Here is a 21831-nt window from a genome sequence, read left to right as displayed (position 1 = left end):
CAGGCTTGGAGTCCGGTAGATTCCTGAGCGCCGTGAAAGGTTTGTAATTCTGAGCCAATATAACATGTCCCTGGGCTAAATAACCAGCTGGATCTTCGTCCCCATGCCCCAGCCACGCCTGCAATGCAGCTGAACCTGCCCTTCAGTGCTCTGGTGCGAAGTTTGCAGAGTCCTTTGGAGTTTGTCCGTCCAAATCGCCAGTGAGACGCGCTAATTCAGCAGCGCCCCCCCCCCCCCCACTTCCTGATACTTGACCATGGTTTCAAGGCTGGTTTACGGGGGTCAATGAGCAGGAGCTGGTCGCTTACACTGGAGCAGAGCCGTTGAAGACTCTGAGCCGGATTCTCCCCACATGTAAACTGGTGCAAATCCATTGAGGTTCATGGGACAGGGCTGTGAGCCCGCAGTCAGAGAGACCAGAGCGTGGCTCTTTAAGGGTATGGACTAAGGTCTCTGGGTCAAAGACGCGTCCTGATCTAGAGTCAGAGGTGAGTTCAGCTTTACGCCAATGAATCTGGCTTGGTGGGCTGGCTGCCTTCCTCTGAGCAGCTCCACAAAGCTCTGCCTGCGGCTTCTGCCCCGCAGCCACCAGCACCGCGCATTAGTTCGATGGCTCAGAGCAGAGACACCTAGTTGAAAATCCAGCACAACACGGAGAAGGTTGCAGCTGCCCTTAGCCTTAGCATGGCAGCCTGGAGCAATGCTGCACCTTGAGATGAAGGGTGCACCCCACAAGGCATGCTGGGCTCTGTAGTTTTGGGGGGACACCCACCTGCCTTGGCGATTACAGGCTGCAGGGGTCAATCATAGAATCATAGAATCTCAGGGTTGGAAGGGACCTCAGGAGGTATCTAGTCCAACCCCCTGCTCAAAGCAGGACCAATCCCCCACTAAATCAAATGAGCTAGATCAAGGCAGAACCTAGCATGCTGGGAACTGCCGGACACTGTCCCTTGGGTTAAGCAAACCAGCTGCACAGTTAGATCTGCCAGGGAAGGGAGGTGAATGGGGACTAAGCAGCTCTCCAGCGATCGTCACGTCAAGAGACATTAAATCAATGGTGGTCACCTCATGCTCTGTCTTAATTATACCCCAGCCTCCGGTCAGTGCTCCCTTATGCGGGCCCACCCACTGGTGGGAATGGGCGTCATTCGGTCAACTCCAGTGGCTTCTTCGGTGGAGCTCCGTCCATTTCCACCGGCTGACGGGTTGGCGCTGTCTCGCTCCTCACTGCCCTCCAGGATGGGACCTTGTAGGGCTTCCTCCCTTAACCCCATCCAGAGAGGCGGATGCGTCGTTTCGTAGAGGGTGTTGCCACGGTGGATAGGTCAGGGTCCAGCTCCTGCTGTGACTCATGAGGCTGTTTTGTTCCAAGCGTCAGGTCTGCCACCACCAGGGCAGAATCTCAGGGGCGCTTCCTCCCCCAGATTGGATGTTTAGACCGATGTGAACTGACTTAAATGGGGTCACAGCTGATTTACACCAGCCGAACACATAAAGATTAAAGCTTGAAGGGATCAGTCCGACGTGCTGCAGAACACAGGCCAGAGAACCCGGCCAGGAAGTCCAGCACAGAGTCCGAGAACATGTGGTGGAGCAAGGGCAGAACTCCGAGAGCCAGAGAAATTGAGACCCCCAGGGTCAGGTCCTCCTTGGCAAAGCAGTTCAGCATCTGATCGAGTGGTTTGCTAAACTGGGGACTTAAGCACCAGAGAGGTGTGTACAGGGATGGATGGATACTGATAGAGAGCCATAGACAGATAGATCTGTGTGGGGAGGGGATGGATAGAGCTGTATAGAGATAGATGTATAGATCTATATGGGGCTGGGATGGACAAATAGAGATGGGTATATAGATCTGTATGGGGATGAATAAATAGAGATGGGTGGAGAGATCTGTAGGGGATGGATAAATGGAAATGGGTGAACATGTCTGTAGGGGATGGATGGATGGAGATAGGCAGAGAGATCTGTAGGGGATGGATAGATGTCGATGGGTAGAGAGATCTGTAGGGGATGGATAGATGGAGATGGATGGAGAGATCTGTAGGGGATGGAAGAACAGACATGGGTGGACAGATCTGCAGTGGATGGATAGGTAGAGATGGGTGTATAGATCTGTAGGGAATGGATAGATAGATATTGTTGGATAGATTTCTATGGGGATGGATAGATGGAGATGAGTGGATAGATCTATAGGGGATAAATAGACAGAGATGGAAGGGGAGCTCTGTAGGGGATGAATAGATAGAGATCGGTGGATAGATCTGCAGGGAATGGATAGATGGAGATGGGTGGATAGATCTCAATAGGGATGGATGGTTGAAGATGGGTGAACAGATATGTAGGAAATGGATAGAAAGAGATTGGTGGATAGATCTGTAGGGGATGGATGGATGGATATGGGTGGAGAGATCTGTTTGGGATGGATAGATGGAGATGGGTGGATAGATCTGTATGGGGCGAGATATATGGAGATTGATGGAGAGATTTGTAGGGGATGGATAGATGGAGATGGGTGAAGAGATCTCAAGGGGATGGATGGATGGAGATGGCTGGAGAGATCTGAAGGGGATAGCTATATAGAGATGGATGGATAGATCTGTAGGTGATGGAGAGATAGAGATGGGTGGAGAGATCTGTATATGATGGATAGATAGAGATGGGTGGAGAGATCTGTAGGGGATGAATATATAGAGATGGAGGGAGAGATCTGTAGGGGATCAATAGATAGAGATGGTTGGAGGGATCAGTATGGGGATGGATGGATGGAGATTTATGGTGAGATCAGTAGAGGATTAATAGAGATGGTTGGAGAGGTCTGTATGGGGATGGATACATGGAGATGGGAGGAGAGATCCTCAGGGGATGGATAGATGGAGAGGGGTGAAGCGATCTGTAGGGGATGGATAGATAGAGATGGGTGGATAGAAGTGTAGGGGAGGGATAGAAAGAGATGGGTGGAGGTCTGTAGGGGATGGATAGATGGAGATGGGTGGAGAGATCTGTAGGGAATGAATAGAGAGAAATGGGTGGAGGAATATGTAGGGGATGGGTAGATAGAGGGGGTGGATAGAGCTGAAGGGTATGGATGTATGGAGATGGGTTGATAGATCTGAAGGGGATGGAAAGATAGAGATGGGTCATGAGATCTGTAGGGGATGGGTAGATGGAGATGGTTGGAGAGATCTGTAGGGGGTGGATAGATAAAGATGTTTGGAGAGAGCTGTAGGGGATTAATAGATAGAGATGTTTGGATAGATCTGTATGGGGATGGATACATGGAGATTGGAGGAGCGATCCTCGGGCGATAGATAGATAGAAATGGGTAGATAGATCTGTATGGGTATGTATAGATGGAGATGGCTGAAGAGGTCTGTAGGGGATTTATAGATAGAAATGAGTGGATAGATCTGTATTGTGATGGGTAGACAGAGGTGGGTGGAGAGATCTGTAGGGGATGGATAGATGGAGATGGGTGGAGAGATCTGCAGGGTATGGAAAGATAGAGATGGGTGGATAGATCTGTAGGGTTTGGATAGATGGAGATGGTTGGAGAGATCTGTAGGGAATGAATAGATATAAATGGGTGGAGGCATATGTAGGGGATGGATAGATATAGATGGTTGAGGAGATCTGTATGGGGATGTATAGATTGAGATGGTTGGAGAGGTCAATATGGGGATGGATAGATGAAGATGGATGAATAGATTTGTAGGGAATGGATATATGCATATTGGTGGAGAGAGCTGTAAGGGATGGATAGATGGAGATGGGTGGAGTGCTGTGTAGGGGATGGATAGACAGAGATGGGTGGATAGATCTGTGGGGGATGGATAGACACAGATGGGTGGAGAGATCTGTAGGGGATTAATGGAGATGGGTGGAGAGATCTGTAGGGGATGGATAGATAGTGATAGCTGGAGAGACCTGTATGGGGATGGATAAATGGTGATGTGTGGCTAGATCTGTATGGGGATGGATAGAGATGGGTGGATAGAACTGAAGGGGATGGATGTATGGAGATGGGTGGAGAGATCTGTAGGGGATGGATAGAGCTGGGTTGACAGAGCTTTAGGGGCTGGAGAGATCGATATGGGTGGATAGTTCTGTATGGGGATGGATAGATAGAAATGGGTGGATAGATTTGTAGGGGATGGACAGACAGACATGGGCAGAGAGATCTGTAGGGGATGGATAGACAGAGATGGATGGATAGATCTGTAGGGGATGGATAGACAGAGATGGATGGATAGATCTGTAGGGGATAGATCGAGATGGGTGGATAGATCTGTAGGGGATGGATCGATAGAAATGGGTGCAGAGATCTGTAGGGGAAGCATAGATAGAGATGAGTGGATAGATCTGTAGGTGATGGAGAGATAGAGATGGGTGGATTGATCTGTATTGTGATGGATAGATCGAGATGGGTGGATTGATCTGTAGGGATGGATAGATCGAGATGGGTGGATTGATCTGTATGGGGATGGATAGATCGAGATGGGTGGAGAGCTCCCCATGGAGGTGGAGAGAGGGAGGGATGGATAGATCTGTATGGGGATGGATAGATCGAGATGGGTGGATTGATCTGTAGGGATGGATAGATCGAGATGGGTGGATAGATCTGTAGGGATGGATAGATTGAGATGGGTGGAGAGCTCCCCCTGGAGGTGGAGGGAGGGATGGGTGGATAGATCGAGATGGGTGGAGAGCTCCCCATGGCGGTGGAGGGAGGGAGGGAGGGAGAGATCGAGATGGGTGGAGAGCTCCCCATGGAGGTGGAGGGAGGGAGGGATGGATAGATCGAGATGGGTGGATTGATCTGTAGGGGCTGGAGAGATCGATATGGGTGGATAGTTCTGTATGGGGATGGATAGACAGAGATGGATGGATAGATCTGTAGGGGATGGATAGACAGAGATGGATGGATAGATCTGTAGGGGATGGATAGACAGAGATGGATGGATTGATCTGTATTGTGATGGATAGATCGAGATGGGTGGATAGATCTGTATGGGGATGGATAGATCGAGATGGGTGGATAGATCTGTATGGGGATGGATCGATAGAAATGGGTGCAGAGATCTGTAGGGGAAGCATAGATAGAGATGAGTGGATAGATCTGTAGGTGATGGAGAGATAGAGATGGGTGGATTGATCTGTAGGGGATGGATGGATCGAGATGGGTGGATAGATCTGTATGGGGATGGATAGATTGAGATGGGTGGATTGATCTGTAGGGATGGATAGATCGAGATGGGTGGATAGATCTGTAGGGATGGATAGATCGAGATGGGTGGATTGATCTGTAGGGGATGGATAGATCGAGATGGGTGGATAGATCTGTATGGGGATGGATAGATTGAGATGGGTGGATTGATCTGTAGGGATGGATAGATCGAGATGGGTGGATAGATCTGTAGGGATGGATAGATCGAGATGGGTGGATTGATCTGTAGGGGATGGATAGATCGAGATGGGTGGATTGATCTGTAGGGATGGATAGATCGAGATGGGTGGGTTGATCTGTAGGGGATGGATGGATCGAGATGGGTGGATAGATCTGTATGGGGCTGGATAGATCGAGATGGGTGGAGAGCTCCCCATGGAGGTGGAGGGAGGGATGGGTTTATAGATCGAGATGGGTGGAGAGCTCCCCATGGCGGTGGAGGGAGGGATGGATGGATGGATGGAGATGGGTGGAGAGCTCCCCCTGGAGGTGGAGGGAGGGAGGGATGGATAGATCGAGATGGGTGGAGCGCTCCCCCTGGAGGTGCAGGGAGGGATGGAGGGATAGATCGAGATGGGTGGAGAGCTCCCCCTGGAGGTGGAGGGAGGGATGGGTGGATAGATCGAGATGGGTGGAGAGCTCCCCCTGGAGGTGGAGGGAGGGATGGGTGGATGGTTAGTCAGTAACCAAAGGAGGACCCAGGCCAAGGACTCTCATCTGCTAGTTGTACTTGAAAAGCTTCTGTCCACCTTGCTATTGCTGTGCAGTAAGAGGCCCGGCCTTGGGGGCTCAGTTCACAGCATCGTTGTGCACAGCGTTCCTGTTCCCGAACCTTAGGCTGCCGAGCCCCGCCTGCGGCAAGGGGAACCCAACGGTACCACTGAAGGCCTCGCCCAAACCAGAAGCCACACAAGGCAGGTGACAGTAGCTTAGATAAGACTGGAACCAGGAACTGTTTGTTCTGTTTGTACAGCTCCGAGCACACTGGCATTCTGGGCCATGACTGGGGCTCCTAGGTGCTACCATAATACACCTACCCAATCATGGACAGCACCCAGGCCACTGGGCTCCTGCAATACCAATAAGAAGATATTGTGTCGATTGTCCCAGCGTGATTCTCCTGCAACTTTACTCAGGGATTTGATGGGCAGCGAAAGAGTTAACGCTACTGACATTTCCAGTATCATTGTTGGTATCGGAGTCAACCACCTAGGAAATAAGCAGGCCAGTTCCCAGCTCTGAGCCATTGGTTCAGGCTCTCAGCAGACTCAGTCTCACACTAGGGGTCAGATTTTAAAGATTTTCTTCACTACAACAGGTAGAGCCTTTTTGTTAGATTGAACGCTGAGATGTGGCTGAACAATCTGGAGGCGACACCCCCACAGTCGGACCCTTCAGCCGGGGGGAGGAAGAGCTGTTTCACTGAATTTTCTAGGGAACGAGCAAACTCTCAGAGCATTTCACACCAAGAACTAAGAACATTTCAATCAAAAATTCCTTTTTTTAATTTTTTTTCGGGTTTTTGTGTGTGTTTTTTTTCTCATTTGTTTCTTTTAACTTTTTTTTTTTTAGTTTTCTCATGCAATATTTCACAGTCCCAATCCCACAGGGTTTTTTTCCTTTTAATTTTTTTTCTCAAACAAAGTAGGAAAAAGGAAATGAAGCAAAGGACTTTTTTTGTCTTTTGACATGTTTTCGTTTTTTTTGTTTTGTTAGTTTCAAGCAGGACCAAAATGTTGGAAGAAAAATGCTCCCCCCATCCCAATTATTATTTTTGTCTTTTTTCTTTCTGTTTATTTTTATTTATTTATTTCTCTTTTTTGTGTGTGGGGGGTTTTTCTGTTTATTTATCTCTGCAGGCAGTAATAATTAGGGTTTGGTATAACCAGCAAGCACTCCTTTGTGTGTGTGTGTGTGTGTGTGTGTGTGTGTGTCGGGGTTGTGCACGTGCGTGTCCTTCAAAATGGCAGGCCACAAACTTTACTTGTTTTGAAGTTAACCAGGTAAGTCGAGATGATAAAACTCATCAATAGAAGTTCAGAAAAAAATACTTCTGTCTTTTCCCCCCCTCCTTTTTACTGATTTTTTTTGTGTCGAGATTTGTTGCTGTTGTTGTTTCTGGTGTGGAATTTTTGTTAAAACTTCTTTGTTGAGAGTGGAGGGTCACATCCAAGCACGTCCCCCCCCCTCCCCACCCCGCCATGCCAAGCACCCCAGGAAAACCGGTCTTCTGTCTCAAGGCCACAGACAGATGCTGCATGTGGGAGAGGCTACCTGAGGGCATCTTGCATGGATTGTAGTCTCTTCCCCCGGTTTATTTTTAAATCTTCTTTAGATTCTGAAGAACTGGTTGGTTTTCCCCCCCCACACCCCCCACCCCCGAACCACCACACACAACTTGATCTGTAAAAGATAAACATGCTCTGGTCCCTAGATCCCCTCATCCTCCCCCACCCCAAAACCCTCTCCCCCACCCCACCCCGAGAAAACCCCTCCAACTGAAGTTACTTCCCTCTGCAATTTGAGCACTCTCTCTCCAGACACCTCCCCATAGGGCAGATTGTTGTGATTTCCGTGTGCTTTGCCTCCCCCCCCCCCCCATCTGGTAATGTCATCTCTGTCCAGTGTGTGTGTGTTGCGAGTGTGCATGAGTGTGTCAAACCGCTTCCAGGTTAGCAGCAGTCATCTTCGTCAGTTTCGCTAGAGGGTTCATGCAGTCCTTGGCGCGAGCGTGGCTTGGCTGCTCCATGGGAGTGGTAATATCCGTTAGGAAGTCGCCGCCCAGGCCTGGAGGGTGAAGAGCCGCCACCCGCCCGGGAAGTCCTGGGCGAACGCCCTGAGCTGCTGATGTGTGTGGTCTCGTAGGAGAAGGCGTCCTCGCTGGGGGGCGCGGTGCAGTCCGGACTCCGGTAATAACTGCCACGACGGGGTCCCGGGTGCGGCTCGGAGACGTGGGGCGCCGACCACCGGCTGCTGGCGTGGCGGTAGGCTCGGGGCGAATCGTTCCGCGGCGGGACCGTGTGTCTCTCTATGGCGGGCGATCTGCCGGGCCGCTCCGCCGCCTGGGGGTCGGCAGGGAGCGAGGGGTATCGTCTCGGCGCGGGGGTGGATATCCTGCTGGGGTGATGCGGCTGCTGCTGGGGGCCTGTACTGATGACCTTACGGACCACAGGGGAATAGGACACGTGTGGCCGGGGTGTAGAAGGGGTCTGTGGGAGCTGGCGGCGTCCTCGCCTTGGGGTACTGGTGCCGGACGTTGAAAGGACTGGACTGCCACTTACGGAACTACTACCCTACACGAAAATTGAAACAAAGGAAATCAAAAAGAAAATATACAAGGAAAATTAACCAAGAAGAGACAGAAAGGGAAGGGGGGTTGGGAGGGGCAGGGAAGGTGACACAGAGACGAGGACAAGAAAAGAAGGCAGGGGATTTGAAGGTGAAGGAACCAAAGAAGGGGGGGAATAATGGAGGGGGAGAAGAAAAAGCAACAGCCACGGAAGGGAGGACGGGAAGAGGGGGATCGAGAGACCAACGGAGGAGAAGAAAAGAAACCAAAAGAGAAAACAAACGAAAGAAGGGGGGAAAAAAGTGAGAAGAGAAATGAGAAATGGAGTTTTTGTAAGTTTTGGGGTTTTTAAAAAGTAGCAGAAAACTTCTAAAAATTACTCACACTTCGAAAGAAAGAGAGGAAAGGGCTAAAAGCCAGCAAGCAAGCAAGAGAGAAAACCAGCAGGGCCTGCAGAGCATGAGGTATATTGTGTGTTACCAAAAGGAACTCAAAAGAAAATAAACAGCTGGAGTTGAAAAAAAAAAAAAGGGGGTGAGGGACGGTGGGGTGGGGAAACTGGGGTAGAAGGGGGGGGTCCAGCAAGGAAAGATGAGGGGGGAGCATTGGGTCTGGATAAGTTTGGAACAGAGCTGACCTCCTTGGGAGAGGCAGTGTGAGCCTCTGGGCTTCGCTAGTGAGAGCTGCTTGACTGCGGGTGTCTGCTCTGGTGGGTGGAAGCGTCCACGGATGGGGTTACTTCCCCCAGGAAAGCGAGGTGACTTACCCAGAATCGGAGCTCGGCTCTTTGTAATCCTGCCAGTAGACAATGGAATAACCTGCCCCAGGAAGACATCCTTTGCTGGCCCCGTCAGTCAGTCGGTGAAGCAGAAGGGCCTTTATCTTTTATACCCCCTTCACCCTCTGGAATCTGAAGCTATGTCTACGCTACAGCCTATTCCACCCCCACTTGTGTGCACAGCGCTCTGTCGGCGGGGGGGCGTTTCTGCCGCTTGTCGAGGTGGGTTTATGCTCTCTCCTGTCGGCACAGAGCGTCGGCACCAGATGTGCTGCACCGACACAGCTCCACCCACACAGCTGCGCCACTGTACGTATTGATACGGCCTCAGCGTGGAGGTTGTTATGATCTATTCTTGCCCCACCGGCCTGGCTCAATTGGCTGCTGCAAGGCAAAGGGGGGGTGGAGGGTTGGCTGAGCAACAGAGGAGCAGAAAGGTCAAAGGGGCGGCTGCCGAGTTGCCCTGAATTTCTCCACCCTTTGTGCTTCCCACACAGATCCTCCCCTGCTCTCACACGGGCGGATCCTGCCAGCCTTTGGGGAAGTTGGGAATCTGGACCCTCCACGCTGCTGATGCTCGGGCCTCTCTGACGCCCTCTAGAAGGCGAGAAAGAAGGACAGTCCGGTGGATGAGCCGCTGGTGCCCTCTTAAAGGCTCCGCTCAGGCCACCACAGTCTTGCTCGGGGTGAGTCGTCTCCTGCTCAAATCCGGTTCATGTCTCTCCAACTGTCTCCGACCAGTGGGGCAAGCTCCATCCTGGTTAAGGAATGGGCTGCCCTCGTCCGCACTGGAGAGAGGAGGAGGGGGCCTGTGCCTGATGGGCCTTGCCCTACTGAGAGTGTATCTGGGGGAAGTGTGAAGAGCGGGAGAAACAGCCTGGAAATCCAGCTCAGCTGGGGGGAGAATCTGGCAACAGGCTGTAGAATTAGCTTGTCTGCAACAGTGGATTGGACCCAAGAGCCTGACTTGCACAGATGTCGTGGCCAAAGCGATGGGGAGCAAACACGTGGGAAGCCCTTGGTTGGTTGTCCCAGGTCTAGCTGTGGTCACCAAAGTCGGAGAACCACATGACAACCACAGGCTCTAGGTTTAGATCCAAGCTTGCCAGACTGTGGAGGTTCATGATCCCTCCAGCTCTGGCAAAATGTGACTTCTGGGCTGCTCTGGTTCTTCAAAGATTTGATCCCTGGCTGGTTCTCATCCTAGGAAGCGGGTAAGAGGACGAGAACCTCTGTCTGCTTCACACTGGCCTCCTCAGGACCAGGTCCATTCTCAGTGTGACCAGGGCGGACTCAGACCCATCTCACTCCGCTGAAATCAGTCTGGGTTTACACCTATCAGAATCCACCTGGCAGGGGCTCATATGGTGCCTGACGTCCCACGAGCCCCACATCAATGGGCACCAGATCTGCCAGGGCACCTTTGACAGATGGAAACAGCTTCCAGCAGGATTTCTCTGGAGAGGATCCCCAAACCAAGAGGATGGGGGAGGAAAACAGCGAGTTAGCCTGAATCCCACGGCCTCCACTCCGCTTGGAACGAGAGGTTACCTGGAAACGCTACATCAGGTCAGCAGGCGTTGACCCAGGAGAGTGGTCTTAAGCTATGGTGGTGAAGCTCCTTTGTGATGTTCCGTGTGTGAACAGAGACAGGCAGCTCTGAGCAATCAGAGGCTGGGCGGAAGGGGGGCTGTGCTGCAGTGGGAGCAGATCCAGGATTTCCTCTGAGGTTGTTCCAGATTTCTCGGCTCTAGGGAGGGCAGAGCATGGGCCCTCCTGCTCCAAAAGCCAGGCTCCTAAAGGAGACTCCCCCTCAGCCGTATAGGGGCTGTGACACACAGCTCAGCTGCTCCAATCATCCAGTAGGGGACAATGGTTCATACGCAGGCTAGCCCCTGGGGAAGTGCTGTAACAGGCTCCCTCTGGCTAGCCCCTACAGTCAGATGCCTCTATACAAGTGCCGTGGATCGGAAAAGAGAAGCAGGCCGGATGCCTTGATCCATCAAGGCGCCTGATTCTCCTCAGCCCACGGCAGCCCCACTGGTGCTAAGTGCTGTCACAGGGGCGTGGGGAATAGACAGAGAATGTGATGGGTCCGAATTGTCTGTGTGCTGGGTATCCACCCGCACTTACACGTGCCATGTATGTTCCCATATCTATGTGTCTGCCATGTATGTGTCCCGCATGGCTATGCGGCTGCATGTGTGTGCCCTGAGTGCACCCATATCTTTGGGGATGGATGTGTGCCACACATGTGCCCATATCCATGTCTGCATGTGCTATGCATGTGCCCAGCTGTACATATATGCCATGTGTGTTGGTGCAGGTGCGCTACCTGTGTGCACATATCTCAGGGCGTGTCAGGTGTGTGCCTGTGACCGTGAGCATGTATCCTGTGTGTGCCTGTCTCTCTGTGCATGTGCCACACAGGTGCCCATATTTATGCATGTGCCATGTGTGTTCCAATCCTGTATCTCTGTGTGTGTGAGGTCTGTGTCCATATCTCTGCGTGTACCAGGCATGTGCCCGTAGCTTGGTGTGCATGTGCCAGGCGTGTGCCTGTAGCTCGGTGTGCATGTGCCAGGCGTGTGCCCGTAGCTCTGTGTGCATGCGCCAGGCGTGTGCCCGTAGCTCTGTGTGCGTGTGCCATGCGTGTGGGCCCGGTTTAGGAGCAGCTTCATTCCAAACTTTCCAGAGTCACGAAACCCAGAGGCGTCAGTGGCCACCAGCGTTAACAACAAAGGGCGCACACCACAGACACTGGATGGCGGGCGGGGGGCGCCCCCGGTTCGGTTTTTGGGTCTCTGCTCACCAACCATCTTACCTGCGCCTGCCCCTTGCTGTGACAGCGGAGCCAAACACAACGGACACAGAAATAAAGATGTGACTCAAGACCCGTTGCATGGCGCTCCCGAGAAACAAGCGGGGAAGACCAACGGCTTGGGGGGTGGGGGTGGGTGAGTGGTGAGAATAACCGAAATAAAGGGCTTGAAGAGAGTTCAAAGCGCTCGTCTGAGTGACAGGGCATCCCCTCATCAAGGCCCCCCGACCCTGAGCAGCCTCTACATCGTCCCATTCACCCATCCCCCTCTCGCTCACCCCGGTGTCAATCAGGCGAGGGGGTGTGGTTAGACTGATGTAAACGACCGGGGCCCAGTTCTGATCCTGTCAGCATTCCAGCGAGGGTGAGGGGAAGGGAAAATGCCCCCCGCTCGGCTCACAGCGTTTCACACCCATGGTGCACAAGCGTGAGGCCATGGGAGGCTAGAGTTTGCTCTTGGCTATGCCAGTGTAAATCTGGAGTCACTCCACCCACTTCAGTGGATTTACCCTGGTGTGTAAGTGAGCTCAGAATGGGGCCTACCGACTTCCGGCCCTTGGCGGTTTCACCTGATGGTCCCTTTAAATCCACAGCTGTGACTCCTGCCCAGAGCTGCGACGAGCAGCCCATGGTTTTACCCTCAGTTATTGCCCGCGTTTTTCAGAGCGCCCTCTAGTGGCTGAACTGCCCCGACAGCGCGGAGTGCCCCAGTGCCGGCCCCTAAATCTGAAAACTGGGGACTCCAGCTGCCAGGAGGAGCTTTTCCACCTCCTGCAGTCCCCCCGCCTTCCTTTGGGAAGTGGGGGTGTGTGTGTGGACAGGAGTGGAGCTTACACTGGCTCTGATCCTCCCAGCATCCCCTGGGCCCTTTCCACATTTCCCACACCGCTCCAATGGCACATGGAGTTCCCTTCCTTTCTTGGATCGCTGGCGCTCGTGTCCATCTCACCCCAGCCTCAGGAACTCCCCGGGGCAGCGGGTGGGCAGCACCAGTGTTTGTTTTGCTGCTTCTGGCTCTAAAGAAGCAGGTGCGGGGTCTTTGGGTCGATCAGCTGCTGGGGGCGAATAAGGGGGAAAGCCCTTCTGGGCCAGGCCTTCCTCTGGCGCTCTGGATATGGGAGTCACTCAGTCTATCTGTTTCAGTGGGGCTGATATTGTGGGGTTCCCCTCTGGTCAGGGACAAGGGGATGCAGTGTCTGGCTGGGCCCCTGTTCCCCCAATAAACGCTTACGATGATGCCCCCATCCACAGGACAGACCCATAACTTCCCCGACTCTTTGTCCCCCTCTAGTGTCCACATCACCCACCGCAGTCTCTGGTCCTTTACTCCTGCTTTCTAGATGAAGAAGCCACTGGTCTGATCCCCCCTGACGGCCCCGCCACAGGCGGGGTTACAAAGTGGTGGCCTGTGCAGGGAAACTGAATCTGTGCAGCCCTTTGAGGTGTGGGCGGAGCTTCCCCATCCAGAGGGTGTGTCTAATTGTGGCTCACTGTCCCCCTCTAGTGGCTAGTGGGAGGAGCATTCGTGTAGCTGAGAATTAGGCCTTACGAGTCTGTGGCTGCCTGGGAGGTTTGGGCTTTTAGATCCACAGGTCCAAGAACAGCCAGGGGTCTTGCTAAGCAAGTGAGACAGAGCAGCTCCTCCACTCTGGCTCCCAGATCACGAGCCCTCGCTGGATCTGCCCCAAGCTCCAGATCAGCACCCGCGACAGATGTCTGGGTCGATTCGGGCCTCCAACCCGTTCTGCTCAGCCTGCTGGACAGCTGGAACTCGCTCCCCGAGGAGCAGGGAGCTCCGGGCTGGCTCTGCTTCGCCCCCACTCCCCACCCCTGTGCCCATCCCTAATGGTGAAGCGGGGAGTGGAAAGCCAGACCCACCTGCCTGTGGGGCATGTGCTCACGGCCCTCGCTGGGGGATCTGGACCAGCGCCTGTCTCTGGAGCGGGGCCGGCTGTGCTCATGTCTCTCCTGCGAGTAGCGCTCCTTGTCGGAGGAGGGGTGGTGATGGCGGTGATGGTGGTGATGGTGGTGATGCTTCCGGTCCTTGGGTCGTCCTCGCTCCTGGTCTCTTTCTTTGGGAGGTAGGTCGCCCGATGGCGTGGTCATGCTCAGGTCCGTGCCCAGCCCTGCCGTGGGGGGAGAGGGAGAGGCAGAGATTATTACGCGCCTGGAAACCGTTTGCCATCAACCCAATTAGCATCTGTGGACAGGAAACACAACAGTCCCATGGCATGTGGCGTGCAATTGCACTAGAGTCTGGTGGCCTGTTACTACCTGGACATTCACACCATGCTCAATGCTATGATAGCTCAGTGCCTAGGGCTCACTCGTACGGCTGGAAATCAGAAGTGACTCCAGGGAGGTCAATGGGCTGACCCTGGTGTATAACTGGTGTAAGTGAGAGGAGACTCAGCCCATATAAACAAAATCTGATTTCACTGGTATTTACTCTGGATTTACACGAGGGTAACAGAGATCACAGACTCTGACCCCAGTAAAGCGACTGCACAAAAGGTTTGGAACTTTCCCGCTGAAAGGGGCGGGAGGGCGGGGGCGCAGTAGGACAGGCAGTTAACAGGAGGGGGCAGCACACAGCAGTGTTTTAGGTGTAGACAAGCCCCTGGGACCTGGATGACTATTCAGAAGGCAGCGGAAGCACTTGTGTGCGCTGAACCCATCAGGAATGGGAGATTTCTGCTGCTCCCAGGGGTGAAAGTAAGTCCAGGGACTTACCGGTACGCTGGGGCCAGCTCTGGCCCCTGGAAGGGGCGGGGCCTAGGGCAGAAGGGGCGTGGCCGAGGGAGTCAGAGCCAGGCCCTGCCCACCCTGTAAGGTAAGTGCCCCCCCACCCCCCACCGGGGTAGCAGCAGCAGCCCGGGGCTCCGGCGGCTATTTAAAAGGCCCGGGGGTCCCCTGCTTCTACCGCCCCGGCTCTGTAAATAGCCACCGGAGCCCTGGGGAAGCGGCGGGGCTCCCGCGGCTATTTAAAGGACCAGGGCGGCAGAGGCAGCTGGAGCCCCGGCCCTTTAAATAGCCGCCGGAGCCCTGGAGAAGCGGTGGGGCTCCGGCGGCTATTTAAAGGGCCCAGGGCGGTAGAAGCAGCGGGAGCCCCGGACTTTTTAAATAGCCCCCAGAGCCCCACAGCCCTACCCCAGGGCTCCAGCAGTGGGGCTCTGGGGGCAATTTAAAGGGCCTGGGCCTCCAGCCCCTGCTGGGAGCCCCAGGCCCTTTAAATTGCCCCCTGGGGAAGCTGGGCCGCCCCAGTACAGCAAACCAGCGCTTGCCAGTATGCGGTACCGGGGCGGACCGGTTTACTTCACCTCTGGCTGCTCCCTAGTGCTGGTCGGGCCAGAAACAAGAACCCATAGTCATCCCAATGAGCCAGCCCTTCTCTATCCAAGGGTCTCCATGTGCTTCAATGAACTGGGCCTCTCAACCAGCCAGTGAGCTCCCAGCCAGCCTCCCCTAAGCCCTCCAGGGGGTGCCAGCTCCAGGCTGGTTGGCTCAGGGCAGCTGCGAATAGGGTACAGGGCAGGACTGGCTGGCTTGGGGGGGGGTGTCGGGAAATGGAGATTTTCCCTTCTCAGCAGCACCAGCTGAGGATCTGGCTCCTGATCTCACTCACACCCAGTCTGCACTGGGTAACTCCATGGACTTTGCTTCTGCAGCCCACGGCCACTCGAGGGCACCAGCTCACGCACTTGGGCTAGTCTGACTCCCTCCCTGGCAAGAGCAGAGCGGGTCTAACACAGCCTACAGACCGCGCATCCCCCCCAACAGCCGTGCCACCTGTGTCCACGTCCGCGTAGCGGCTGAGCGAGCGCTCCGAGGCCCGGTGGCTCCGCTCCCTCCGCCGCTGGTGGTGCCGCTGGTTCTCCTCAGGGACGACCCTCTCCAAGGAGTAGTCGTCCAGCCGGATGCCTTTGGCGCGCGAGTGGCCCAGCATGGAGGCAGAGCGCTTCATGGGGCTGGCGTCCGTGATCGTCTGCAAAGGAAATGACAGACCCAGACCCATAGATTTATGTGACGCTGCGGGGGGACGGGGGAGCCTGCGGGAAGGGGGAGGGGTAACAGGGATGGAGTTACAAACAAATGCCGACTAATCCTATTGAAACGACATCTCTCTGTCCTTCCACCCACGTCTCCGTTACTCTCTATCCCACGGAGACCTCGATAGAGTCATGCATGGAACTGTCTATAGATCTGTCTTTCCACCCAAGGGTCTGTGGAGCCATCTGTCCACCCATGGACCTATGACATTGCACGGCTGGTTCTCCCTCATCCTAAGGGAGGTGGAGTACCCTCCGTTCCCACTGAGCTCAGCACCTTGAAGGACTGGACCCTATGACAGGCCCCCAGACCTAGCAGAGGAAGGTCTAACACGATCCAATGGCTGGAAGTTGAAGCTAGGAAAATTCAGACTGGCAACAAGGCGTCCATTTTTCATGGTGAGAGTAATTACCCACTGGAAGAATTCACCAAGGGTCATGGTGGTGTCTCCATCTCTGAGAATTTTGAAATCAGGACTGGATGTGTTTCTAAAAGCGCTGCTCTAGGAAATCTCCGGCTTGGGTTATCCAAGGGGTCAGACGGGATGATCACAATGGTCCCTTCTGGCCTTGGCATCAACGACTCTATGAACCCACCTTCGAAAGGCCTCATAGGTGGGATGGCTGGGCTGGGGGAAGTGTGGGGGCCTCACCGCCATGGGGCCCTGGAGATTGAGGGGCTGCTTTTCCGGGCTCAGGAATGCCCCCTCCCTGGGCCCACGGCCTGTGATGGCCACACCCACCCCTCCGTGTCACATACTGGGAGGGTCTGGACGTGGCCCCTCTCCCAGGTGGATCAGTGGGTCATCCCTCGCTGCAGGATGGACCCACCCATGAGCCCTGTGGTTCTGGCACTAGTTATGGACCTCAGAGAGGGATGTATGACCCCGGGGTCCCAATTCTTGGGGCTCTTCGCCCCTGGGGCTCGGGGACCTCAACTGGGGAGCTAGCGGCTCTCAGTTCTAGGATCCTGTCATACTGGTGCCTTGGGCCCATTGTCTCTGTGAACCCTCTCCCCCATGAGGCTATTTGGGGGATCGGGGGAGCGAATGCAGCTCAGCTCCCTGGAGTCTACGCTGCCCCCAGCAGCATGACATGGCAGGGGGGTGATCTGATCAGCACTGCAGGGCTGGGTGAGATAACAGTTTGGCTTTCTCTTACGATGAAGATCTCAAATTACTACCCGTGCAGTAAACCTCCCGGACACGCCCCCCGCCCGCCCTGTTGGTAAGGATTGTTCTCCCCGTTGTATGGAGGGGAAAACTGAGGCACAGGGAAAGGCGATGACTCACCCAAAATCCAACAGCAAGTCTGTGGCAGAGCTGGGAATGGAACCCAGGAGTCCTGTGGTCTAACCACTACACCACACTCAAGTCAGACAGAGAACCCAGGACGCCTGGCTCCCAATTAAGCTCTAACCATTACATAATCTGTTCTTCTCAGCCCGCTATGGCTCGTTAGGTTTCCCACTCTAGGTGCCGCTCTCCATAGCCAGGCAAACTGAAGGATTGTGTCTCTTGCTACTTGGGTTCCTTCCCGCGGGACGATCCCATCCTGTCTACGGCTGGGAAGGAGGGTGTAAATGCCATGGGCTGGCCCGCAGGAACCCAGTCAAAGGCCCTCGCTGTCTGCACTGGCTCAGGCCGGTGAGATGGTTTGTGGCCAGCTGGAGAGCCTGGGAAGCACAGCCCACAAAAATGCCACATTCCCACCAAGCGGGAGCTGTCCTGTTCCTCTCCCCTGGTGAGGCCACCACGGCCGTCCCGCTGAGGGGCAGCATCGCTGTGTGATGCCAGCACAGCATTCGAAAGGGTGGAGAGGACTTGTAGGGAGCTTCCAAGGGACTCGGTGGTCTCCAGTATGTCCGGGGGGCTCCAGCACCCAGCGGGGATGTTGAACTGACCTCGACCACAACCCTCCTGGGAGTATCAGCAGGGCCCCTCCCCACAGGCATTGCTCCTCCAGGGCACCCAGCAGCAGGATCTACAGGTGAAGTGACTCCGGAGACACACCATCCCCAGTGACATCTACAGGCAAAGAGCTTCCAGGTACACCCAGGAGACACCATCGCCAGTGGCATCTACAGGCAAAGAGCTTCCAGATACACCCAGGAGACACCATCGCTAGTGACATCTACAGGCAAAGAGCTTCCAGGTACACCCAGGAGACACTATTGCCAGTGACATCTACAGGCGAAGTGCCTCCGGAGACACCCAGGAGACACCGTCGCCAGTGACATCTACGGGCGAAGTGCCTCCGGAGACACCATCGCCAGTGGCATCTACAGGCAAAGAGCTTCCAGGTACACCCAGGAGACACTATTGCCAGTGACATCTACAGGCGAAGTGCCTCCGGAGACACCCAGGAGACACCATCGCCAGCGACATCTACAGGTGAAGTGCCTCCGGAGACACCCAGGAGACACGGTCGCCAGTGACATCTACGGGCGAAGTGCCTCCGGAGACACCATCGCCAGTGGCATCTACAGGCAAAGAGCTTCCAGGTACACCCAGGAGACACCATCGCCAGTGACATCTACAGGTGAAGTGCCTTCGGAGACACCCAGGAGGCCTTATCCTCTATACCCAAAGACCCTCCAGCAACACTAGATGGTCAGGCGAGGGGCCCTGCAGCTCAGGGATACGATGGGGAAAAAGCATGTCCTTAGAGCAGGGAGCTAAGAATCAGGCCCATTGTACAGCAGTCCCAGGCCGATCTGTTCAAACCTGGGAGGGGGCATCAGTGCTACAGTGTGGGAAGGAGAATCCCAGCACTGACACCTCCCCTGCCCCTTCCCCTTTTCCCACACACAACCAGGATGGCTATTTCCATTCAAAAGAGCTACGGGACCACAAACGGGACTGCCCCGTAGAGGAGCTCTGGCTGCCTCTCCCTGCTGTGGTGCAGAAGCATACACAGCAGACTGGGAGGCTCCTTCCAGGCACGAATTAAGCCTCACAAACACACCCTAGGAGAGAGAGCACAGTTACTGGAGGGTAAACTGAGGCACAGTGAGTGAGCAGAATCCAGGAGTCATGAGTTCCAGTCCCCCTGATCTAACCAAGAAACCCCACTCCTTCTCCCAGAGCTGGAACAGAACCCAGGAGTCCTGACTCCCAGCCCCCTGCTCTAACCACCAGACCCCACTCCCCTCTTACAGACAGGAACAGAACCCAGGTGTCCTGGCGCCCAGCCCCTGCCCTCACCACTAGACTCCACTCTCCTCACAGCACCAGGCACAGACCCCTGGTGTCCTGGCTCCAGTCCCCTCTCTTTTAAACACTAGCTGCCTGTCTCCCTGTCGCCTGTACTTTGTGTGTCATTGACCTCGGGGTAGCAAACACTCCCACTCCGGAGCATTTCACGCCTGCCTCGCACTCACTGCTCCGGCAGCTGGCAAAGCCCCACAGCTCCCAGGGGAGAACTCCCCCACCACGTGCCCCACGGGGGGGCTTTCAGCCCATGGCTGGGAGGGCACAGAGATGGTGGAAGCCAGTTTTGCCTCCTCCTCCCCTAGGCTGCACCTCCCTGGAGTCACAAGAGATGGCAAGAGCCTGGGGCCACGGCCCATCTTTCCGTTCTGTATCTGTACAGCCCAGGCACAGTGGGGGCCGGGGCCATGTCTGGCGCTTCTGACCGCTACCGTAATACACCTAATAAAAAACATACAGGCCCAGCACAAAGAGGTCTTGGTTCATGACTAGGGCTTGTGGGCGCTACTGTAATACACCTAATAAATAATGTACAGAGCCTAGCGCAGTGAGGGCGTGGTCCCTGTCTGGGGCTCATAAGCCCTACCGCAATCCACAGAATAACACAGACTCTCAGCCCCTTTGCCCTGGGGTATGTGCCACCCCGAGGGGAACTGTGTAGACTAGGGAAACAGGGTGTTAGCAAACCCCTGTAAACTGACGTGGTTGGAAACGACCGTGCAGACTGACCTGCCAAATGCGCCAGCTGGTCACGGTCAGCCTGGGGGCGCTGAGACCTTGGCCAAGTATGTACGGGTGTAGCTAGGCCAGGATCCCATACCAGCAAAGCGCTTCTGATACAAGCAAAGCTGTGCCTTTCCCACGACGGCTTAGCCCAGCCCCAGCGAGCAAAACAAGCTAGCCCAGTGAAAGCAGTTTTGCCAATATAAGTGCACCTGCGCTAGGGGATTCTGCCAGCACAGCTGTGTCGGTCTGGGAACCCCCCTCTTCACACCCCCGGCTGACAGAGCAATGCCGGCAGAAATCTGTACTGTAGCCTCCGCCTTTGTCTACACTAGTTGTCCTGGTTTAGCTACGCCGGATTACCCGAGTGTGGACGCAGTGCTGTAGGTGTATAGCTTACTACCAGTACTGCTTACTAGTACAGCTATTCCCATTCAGGAAGAGGAATTAGCTATACTGGGTCACGACACCTTTATACTGGTTTAAGGCACCTTTATGCCAGTATAACTGGACCCACACTAGGAGTTGTATCAGTATATTGGTAAAAATCCCCTCCCTAGCGGAGGTGGGCACCACAGGACAAACACTGCGTGGAGAGCTGGCTAAGGGCATGTCTACCCTGCAATCATGGGGCGTGCCGAGCTCACACGGCCAGACCTGAGCTACCGGTAATCTAACTCGCCTGGGTACTGCGGGCGTCGCGTCAGTGCAGGCCAGCTGCCCGAGTAATTACCCAGAGCTCCAGCTGGGGTTGTACAGCCTGCGCTGAGACCTGGGCAATCGCAAGTCCACGGCTCCAGGATCCGAGTTCGCTAGGTCAGACTGGGTTATGTCTGCAGTCTCTGTGTCACTGTGGCTGCAGTGTAGACGGCCCCTTAGTTACAATTCAGGCAGCTAAAGTGGTTCCAGGAGTGTTCTCTTCTGTCCACACCAGTCTCTGGCAGCTCGCTAGAGGTTGCTGGGCTTTAATACAATGTGTTTGACGTCACATCTTTTAGCCTTGTCTTCATGGGGGGAGAATAAAGCTGCCACTTCTGCCACAACATATCCTGGAATACCACCACAGCCCCCTCCCCCGGTGCAGATATTCCAGTCTGAAATCGAAGTGACTTTCCATTGAGTGCCCAGCTGGGGATGCCAGTCAATTTCTCCAGGGAGACCAGCCTTAGGGAAACTGGTGTATGGATGAGGCCTAAAAACACGTTAGTTCTAGTGTGTCAGGGCTTGTCTACACTGGAAAGTTCATTTGGATTAAGGCGGGGGTGAGTGATAGCGTGAGAGCGATTGTGGAGTAACTCCGGGTGCAGCCCAGCCGGTAGCTGACACCATCTGTTCTCTAGCCCAGCACGTCCTTTCCTCCAGAGCTGGTGATCGCAGCCTACCATGCGCTAAGCACGAGGCAGCGCTTTCTTCCAGAGCTGGGAGTAGACCCAGGCTCCGGCTGCTCTCGCCATTCGACTGAGCACACGTGGCCAAGGGCACTTTGGAAGGATCCCCAAGGGAGGTCATGGAGTCACCTGGCCCTGGGATAAGGCTGGGGGAAGAGAGGAGGTGACAGCTGAGGAAGAAGCCCAGGATGGAGGAAGGGGAGAGACCCCTGGCGGGAAAGGGGCCTGGCTCCCACAGGACAGTAGCAGAGAGCAGGGTGTAGACGGGCGGCGTAGATCAGACAATGGGAGCTGATGGGGACCAGCATCCAGCAGGGTCAGGTCTCGCAGACCACTCCTTC

At 54.7% G+C, this 21831-nt stretch overlaps 1 protein-coding gene across 1 annotated transcript in view; it reads right to left on the bottom strand.

Annotated features, from left to right (window-relative positions):
• Window positions 1-7902: 7902 nt before the first annotated feature.
• The window catches only part of CACNA1A (calcium voltage-gated channel subunit alpha1 A), a 191364-nt gene continuing 177435 nt past the window's right edge, over window positions 7903-21831 (bottom strand). The window contains exons 48-50 of the mRNA XM_065419170.1: window positions 15908-16103; window positions 13997-14244; window positions 7903-8523 (exon numbers count right to left, since the gene is read on the bottom strand). Of these exons, the coding sequence (XP_065275242.1) occupies window positions 7903-8523; window positions 13997-14244; window positions 15908-16103 (1065 nt within the window). The remainder of the gene's footprint in view (window positions 8524-13996; window positions 14245-15907; window positions 16104-21831) is intronic.

This window comes from Emys orbicularis, chromosome 19, assembly GCF_028017835.1.
Source record: "Emys orbicularis isolate rEmyOrb1 chromosome 19, rEmyOrb1.hap1, whole genome shotgun sequence".
NCBI classification, from domain to species: Eukaryota; Metazoa; Chordata; order Testudines; family Emydidae; genus Emys; species Emys orbicularis.
The sequence above is the reverse complement of the archived record's forward strand: the minus strand, read 5'-3'. Positions and strand labels throughout refer to the sequence as shown.